At 47.5% G+C, this 7,841-nt stretch overlaps 1 protein-coding gene across 1 annotated transcript; it reads right to left on the bottom strand.

Annotated features, from left to right (window-relative positions):
* Positions 1-337: 337 nt before the first annotated feature.
* On the bottom strand, positions 338-3,064 carry LOC134353196 (probable G-protein coupled receptor 139). Its single transcript, XM_063061215.1, has 3 exons — positions 2,273-3,064; positions 1,733-1,797; positions 338-449 (listed from the first exon to the last, which is right to left on the bottom strand). Exons 1-3 carry the CDS (start codon positions 3,062-3,064, stop codon positions 338-340), a joined length of 969 nt encoding a protein of 322 aa, XP_062917285.1.
* Positions 3,065-7,841: the final 4,777 nt, after the last annotated feature.

Below are 7,841 nucleotides of genomic sequence, written 5' to 3'. Positions count from 1 at the left end.
CAGACTATGCCGTGGGTGCTGTGCACTAACAGTTGGTCGGAGGCGTGTGGCAGCCGCTCGCCTTCTTCAGACGACAGCTCCGCCCCCCCGAAAAGAGCTGTAGCTTCTCGGTCTCTATCTGGCTGTCCACCATTTTCACTTTCTTCTCGAAGAGGGTCACCATTTCACAGCGTTAGTGGACCACAAAACCCTCGTAACTGCAAACCCCCGGTCTGCACGACAGCAACGCCACCTGACCTGCACATCAGAGTTCACAACTGATATACAACATGTCAAGGGGAAAAATGATGCCGTGCCTGATTGCATCTCACGGCCATCCATCCCAGAGTCCGTGAGCTTACCGGCTGACATTAAGTTCGGGGAAGCTGGGGTTTCTCTCTTGTGCGGTCTGAACCGGTCGGCCTCGCACCATAGTGCCCGCAGTCTGGAGGCGGACTTTCGCATCTGGGCTGGAAGGCCCCAGAGAAACTGGGTGCACTAAAATATGTGTTGCAAGTCCTTCGAAAGGACGTGCGTGATTGGAGTATAGCCTTTGTGCCGTGCCAGCGGACAAAAATTAACCGTCATGTCCAGGCGCCATTGTCGCCTTTTGAGGTGCCTGAGCGACGGCTGGACAATGTCAATGTGGACCTTATTGCTCCCGACCCCCTACGGTTCCATGCTCCTCCTTCCCATAGTGGGGGTAGCACCAGGTGACCAGAGGTCGACCCTCTATCGTCGACGACGGCCGCAGACATGGCTCGGGCGTTCAACAGCACCTGGCTTGGTCGGTTGGCACTTCATCTGACACTTCTACTGACCGCTGTACCCAATTCATATCAGCCCTCTCGGTTGCCATGGCCCTGAACCTCAGCGTTGGATGCCATCACCCCACGGCGTATCACCCACAGTCCAATGGCCTATGTTTAGCGGTTTCACACCGCTCCTTAAAGGCTGTTCAGAGCTTTCCTGTCTAATGGGTTCTTTCTTTTTCGTCTCTCGTGAGCTCTGCTGAAGCTCAGAGGAGCTCCAAAGGCTGATCTGAAGTGATCCGCGGCAGAGTTGATATACGGCCAGGTGATTTTATTCCTGACGCCATGACCGCCTGGTAGGCCTCTCAACAGCATTCCACCCCCCTCAGTAAAACCAATTCCTTTGCTTCTATTGCTACCTCCCGTCATGGAGTGCAACAGTCTAGAGTTACAATTCGGCTCGTTTGTTTTCGTCGGGTATGCTGCACACAAACAAATCTTAAAGCCTATTTATGATGGCCATTTCCGCATTTTGGAACGGAGGGAAACGATTTTATCCCAGATAAGAGGGGCAAACTTGAATGTGTTTCGGTAGATCGCTTAAAACCATCGACTAAAATTTGGAGGATTCCGCTACCAAGACCCTGCCGTCACGACATGGCCATGAGCGTGTGACCTCACCTCTGAAATTGTCAGAAGCACCTGCTGTTTCTCCACGCATGGAACATCCGACTCGAGCCCGGCGCTCGTACGAGTTCCCGACAGGCTCCCAACGCCGGATTTAGTAAATTCTGTGGTGGGTGGGGTTTGTGCAGGGCAATGCAATTGGCGGAAACATGTATATTTCTCAAACAACCGACACTCAGTTGGGGTTCCTCATTAGAGGCTGGTCGGACGTGATGACGTATTAGGCGAAGTTCTGTTCCCGTGATTTTTGTGTTTAGTGTTTGGAGTACAATAAATGAGTTGTTACGGTTTTTCTTTTACGAAAAACGCCTCACGTCGTTCTATTAGCGAAAACCGCCGCGTTCGCCCCGGAATGGGTGACTCCACTGCTGACGTCCGCCTGTAATAAAGAGAAAGTTTTGTTCTGAAGGTAAACAGCGGATTCCGTGACAGTTTATTTTCGTTTACCCGTACCAACCTAGGCTCAGCTTTCAACTCTCAGCTGTCAACTCTCTGTACGACCCAATACATCTATTCAGTTAGTAAGTTAGTTAGTTAGTTATTGATATACAGCGCAGAAGAGGCCCTCTCGGCCCCTCCAGCCGCTCCACCCAACAATTCCCCCGAATTAATCCCAGTCTAATCAAGGGTCAATTTATAATGACCAATTAACCTGCCACCCGGTACTTCTCTGGACTGTGGTAAAGAAACCTATGCGGTCACGGGGAGAACGTACTCATTTCTTACAGGCAGCGGCTGGCATTGAATTTGGGTCGCCTGTACTGTAAAGCGTCGCGCTGTAAAGCGAAGTAAGTACACGCTAATGGCGGAACTCAATTCTTTTATTTGTTAATTAATCGAATAATTGAAGTTACAGGATATTTGATCATGCTCTTCAGCTGCTCTCTGAACTTGGACTGAGTCACGGCATAGATAAACGTGTTCGTACAACAATTTAAATGCAGAAACATAGCACCGACGTGACGAAAGATGTACTGAGCATTGTTGTAATCGCTGGTAGATATCCCGGCAATGGAATAGAAGAAGGAGTCTATAACGTAGAGCAGCCACAGGAGGATGAAGCTGGCAGAGAGTGTGAAGAGTAGAATTATAGACTTCCTACGGCTCTCCATCTCAGGGTCACGGGTCTTCTCACCTTTGTTTTGACCTCTCAGTGATCTGCGTACGCGACTGGCTACCAATACATGTTTGACCGTCAGAACATTAAACAACAAGATCAAACCAAATGGAAGCAACGGGGTTGAAATTGCGTCAAACCAGTCAAATCCCACCCACCCCGGTTCAGTGAAATAACCTGGCTTAAAAAAGCATAACCAAGAAATGCCATCGATGATTGTCCAGGGTTCCAGAACAAAATACTTGGGAATGTTTTTGAAACAGACCAGAGAGCCAGTTACTGTCAGAACCACCGTTGCAGTTTTCCCAGTGCAATATTTATCTTTTAGCTTCTGGCAACAAATAGCCACGTATCGATCATAGGTGAAAGTAACGGTGAACCAGACGGAACAGTCCCTGGCTGCGTGCCTGAGGACATAGAGGACTTTGCAGACCGGAGTCATGCGCAGGATATTCCAGGGGAAATAGTAAATATTGATCCGTCGTAGTATGACCTGAGTGATAATGGTCAATAGATCCGCCGCAGCCATGGCCACCAAATACAGAGTGGTGCATCTGGAGAGCCCGCACTCGCCCCAGGATAGGATCACGATCGCCACGAAGTTCACTAGAAAGCAAGTGTGTGTGTGTGTGTGTGTGTGTGTGTGTGTGTGTGTGAGAGAGAGAGAGGGATTAGAGCTAACTGACCATTGTACTTGTCAACACAGATTACATTTAATTAGCAAAGGCATCGATCTGATCAAAAAGTAATAACTCACCCCGCACAAAAGAAAAAAAATGCAAATCACACAGCCAACTAGAACGCGGAGAACAGGATCGAAGGAGTGAGGTGGGAAGGGAGATGTGGACATTGGGGGGCGGGGGTTGGTGGTGTGTGATCCAGTCGGAGGACTGTGTGGGTGACGGGCTAATGGAATTGGTATAGGACGGGAAAAAAGACTGAGTTACGGCCTGAAGTTAATGTAGGAAAATCTTAAAAGATCAGTTAGGCCTCAACAGTAGTAAGGAGGTTGCCTATAAATTACAACGGAAGAAAGAACTTGCATGCAAAAAGGGCAAAGTTATAATAATCATGGGGGAGGTCAATATGCAAGTCGATTGGAAAAATCAGGTTGGTGCTGGATTCCAGGGAAAGGAATTTCAAGAGGACCTACGAGCTAGCCTTATAAAACAACTCGTGATTGAATCCACTAGAGGATTGGGTATTCTGCATTGGTTGTTGTGCAATGAACCAGAATTGATGAAAGAGTTTAAGGTAAAAAAAAATCCTTAGGGGCAGGTGATCATAATATGATGGAATTAGACTATAAGAGTAGAATTAGGCTATTTAGCCTAACGAGTCTGGTCCGCCATTCAATCATGTCTGATCCTTTCTCCCCCTCCTCAACTGTTTGGGTGTATGTACACAATTCCAGTCAGGGGCGTCTACACTTGCAATTTTTTAGCTCAATCCATAACGATTCAATAGCTTCTGATCCCATACCACCTCCTTCTAATGACTTGATGAACAGGTCAACTCTGCACCCTCTGCTCTCCTGTCTATCCTTTCGATACAATGCGTATCCTTGGACGTTCAGCTCTCAGCAATAATCGTTCGGCTATGATTCAGAAATGCTTACAACATCATACCTGCCAATCTGAAACGGTGCTGCAAGATTTTGTGCCTTGTTCTGTATACTGCACGCATTCAGATACAACATCCTCAGCCCTAATCGTTTTCGACTTTGTACGCCTTTTTCGTTGCAATTCATCCCGTTGACTGAAATTTTGCCCTATCAACAACATCTCCTCACTGCACATTGCCTCTGTTTGTAAAACAGCTACCTCGTTTTCAGCACATTTCACGTACAAACCGTCCCTTCTCTACAGGTCCCACCTTCCCTGGAAGACCCTGGTTGGAATGTCTAAACGTCTTATGCTCTCCCTCCTACTCCAGCTCCTTAGCCCTATACTAAACTGTATAATCTTCCTAGTCCTTGCCTCACTAGCACCTAACACGGGTAGAACCCGAAGTTCACAACCCGGGAGGTCCTGCCCTTTAACACCCAACTCCCCGAACGCCGTTCGCAGAACCCCGTCACACGTCCGACCCATGCCATTGGTACTTATATGGACCACAACTTCTGGCTGTTCACCCTCCCTCCTAAGAATGCTGAGATCTCGGTCTGAGATATCCCAGATCCTGGCACTCGGGAGGCAACATTTCATCCGGGAATCTCGCTCTCGCCAAGGTAATGGTGCGATGGAGTGTAAGGGTATTAAATTTGTCTGACGAGTGAAGTGTAATAAATCTGTTCCACCTGGTGTTTTTGCAGTATCTTAAAAGCTTTGGCGAACTGGATCCCCGATATGTAGGTACGGCCGCAGCAGCAAATGCCTCGGGCCGAATCGAAACGGCGCGGCCAGGGACCGAGAGCGGGAAATAACCCCAAGTTTAGTCGATTTAAGTGCCGAGCCAGATTAAAAAAGATCAAGGCGTCGAGGACGAAGGGCGAACCCATACTTTGTTCACCTCAGTGCAGAACTGACTCTGCACCTGAAGCCTGCAATCATCGGCACTTGCCTCGGCGATGAACTGGCTCCGTGGCTGTGGCCTGCAGCCATCGGAATCTGGACCGGCTGCAACGCTGAACTGGCTTCGAGGTTGTGTACTCAATTTCGGGGAGCCCGGGGTTCATTCTTAACGGTTTGCACCATATGTTATTTTTGTTATTTTCATCTTGACTTGAAAATATTGCTGTCTTTTTTACTTAAATCCTCTTACAAGTAATTGAAAACGAATTTGCTTGCTGTACTTGGCAAGTTAAATTTAACTAATTTTCATAACCAGAACATCCAGCCCCCTCTGAACACCAAAACATTACATTCCCTCGCCTTCTACAAAGGTATCACACCTTCACTTTAAGTTTTGGACATTTCACAGGCTTACCCATTATATTCTACCTGCCAAGTCTTGCGCATTCACAGACTACCTGTGTGCAACTGAAGCCTTTCATGCTCATACTATATCTCAGCTTCGTATTATTAGCAAATTTCGATATGAAACAGCTTCTCATCTCATCCACTGCCTGATTCAGATTGTTCAGCTGGGGTCTAAACTCCGGTCAGCCTCCCAACCAGAAGATGATATTATACCTGTGGGGCATTGGCATATATTTCTCACACACATACACACACACACACACACACACACACACACACACACACACACACACTCACACACACACATAGACACTCAAACACATATCCCTTCACTACCTTCCCCCTAGCTCCATTCATCTATCACTCAAGGTTCAGTAAATAAATTAACAAACTGCAGGTAGGTCACCATACACTACACTGCGATTTATTGTCTTGCGGACATGCCCAGAAACACAACAGAATCAATGAAAAATTACAGATAACCAACCAATGTATAGAAGGCAACAAATTTTGTAAATACAACAGAAGCAACAGAATAATAATAATAATAAATATATGAAATAAATATTAAGAAAGTGAGGTGTAGCAGCCTTAAAAGTGAGTCCATAGGGTTGTGGCATCAGTCCAGTGTTGGGTGAATGAAGTTACCCACTCTGGTCAAGAGTCTGATCGTTGACGGGTATTAACTGTCACTGAATCTGGTGCTGTGGGACCCGAGGCTCTTGGGTCTCCATCCTGATGGATGATAGCAGCAAGAAGAGAGCATGGCCTGGATAGTGGGGTGCTTGATGAATGTTCACACTTTCAACACAGTTCACCTACCTGCTCACCCCCGGGTGGTCCTGGTTCCTTCAGTCCTGTTGCTTCCCCTGTTGGTTCCCATTAACATATTCCGTCACTGTAATATGCCAGAACTGGTTTGGTGATCTCACTTTCCACCAGATTTCTCCACCTTCACCCATCTACGCGGGTCCTGGCTTCAGCTGCCTCCTGTATTTCACCCGCCACCATTGACTACGACTCCCAGCCCCAACACTCCCCTCTCCCAAGTTGTCTCGATTTGCCCGTCAAACTTAAACACCTCTTCCTCCCACTCTGCACATTATTCACACCCTTTTCTTTATTTTGTCTATTTTCCATTCTAGTTCTGAAGCAAGGTTTCAACTCGAAGTGTTGGCAATTCCGTCCCCTCTCCGTCCCTCTACCTTCCACAGATGCTGCTTGATCAGGTAAGTTTCTCCAGCAGGTAGTTTGTTGCTCTGGATTCCAGCTGCTGCATGCTCTCAACCCGAACCATCTACATATATTTACCTTTCACAGAGTGCGCAACCTGTTGCGTTTGTTCATCGCTCTCTTTAAAAATACCTGGTGATATTCAAGCTCAATATCAAATATTCAAACTCAATTTATAAGTTTGCTGATGACACAACAATTGTAGGCCATATCCCGGGTAATGATGAGTTTGAGTACAGAGAGGAAATTAAGAACATGGTGGCACGGTGCGAAGACAATAACCTATCCCTCAACGTCAGCAAGAAGGAATTGGTTGTTAACTGCAGAAGGGGTAGCGGACCGCATGATCCCATTTACATCGGTGGTGCGCAAGTGGAACACGTCAAAAGCTTTAAGTTCCTCGGGGTCAATATCACAAATGGCCTGACTTGGTACAACCAAGCAGAGTTAACTGCCAAGAAGGCCCACCAGCGCCTTTACTTCCTGAGAAAGCTAAAGAAATTTGGCCTGTCCCCTCAAACCCTCACTAATTTTTATAGATGCACCGTAGAAAGCATTCTTCTAGGGTGCATCACAACCTGGTATGGAAGTTGTCCTGTCCAAGAACGGAAGAAGCGGCAGAAGATCGTGAACACGGCCCGGCACATCACACAAACCAATCTTCCGTCCTTGGACTCACTTTACACCGCATGCTGTCGGAGCAGTGCTGCCAGGATAATCAGGGACACGACCCACCCAGCCAACACACTTTCGTCCTCTTCCCTCTGGGAGAAGGCTCAGGAGCTTGAAGACTCGTACTGCCAGATTTGGGAACAGCTTCTTTCCAACTGTGATAAGACTGCTGAACGGATCCTGACCTGGATCTGGGCCGTACCCTCCAAATATCCGGACCTGCCCCTCCGTTTTTTCTGCACTACCTTACTTCCCATTGTGCTATTTTCTATTTATAATAGGCGGGAGGAGAAGATGGCGGCGCGCCTGCGCGTGCGCAGCCCTCCGGTGAAAAATGATATCATATCTGCTAAATAGGGGCAGAGGACAATTCTGATTTGATGGAGAATGGACGTGAAAGCACAGAGGAACATCTGGAGAAATTTCTGAAACGCCCGTTCGCTGCTGTCGTTACTGCGTGGTCAGGAATCTTTCGGAGGG

Source organism: Mobula hypostoma, chromosome 10 (genome assembly GCF_963921235.1).
Source record: "Mobula hypostoma chromosome 10, sMobHyp1.1, whole genome shotgun sequence".
NCBI lineage: Eukaryota > Metazoa > Chordata > Chondrichthyes > Myliobatiformes > Myliobatidae > Mobula > Mobula hypostoma.
The sequence above is the reverse complement of the archived record's forward strand: the minus strand, read 5'-3'. Positions and strand labels throughout refer to the sequence as shown.

Excerpts from the sequence above, each read along its gene's own strand:
- LOC134353196 (XM_063061215.1), bottom strand. The coding sequence starts at position 3,064 with ATGGCTGCGGCGGATCTATTGACCATTATCACTCAGGTCATACTACGA. Across the intron at positions 1,798-2,272 it reads AGAGCATGATCAAATATCCT|GCGGACGTCAGCAGTGGAGT; the intron begins GTAACTTCAATT and ends TCTTTATTACAG. Across the intron at positions 450-1,732 it reads GTTTTCGCTAATAGAACGAC|CCCAGATGCGAAAGTCCGCC; the intron begins GTGAGGCGTTTT and ends GGGGCCTTCCAG.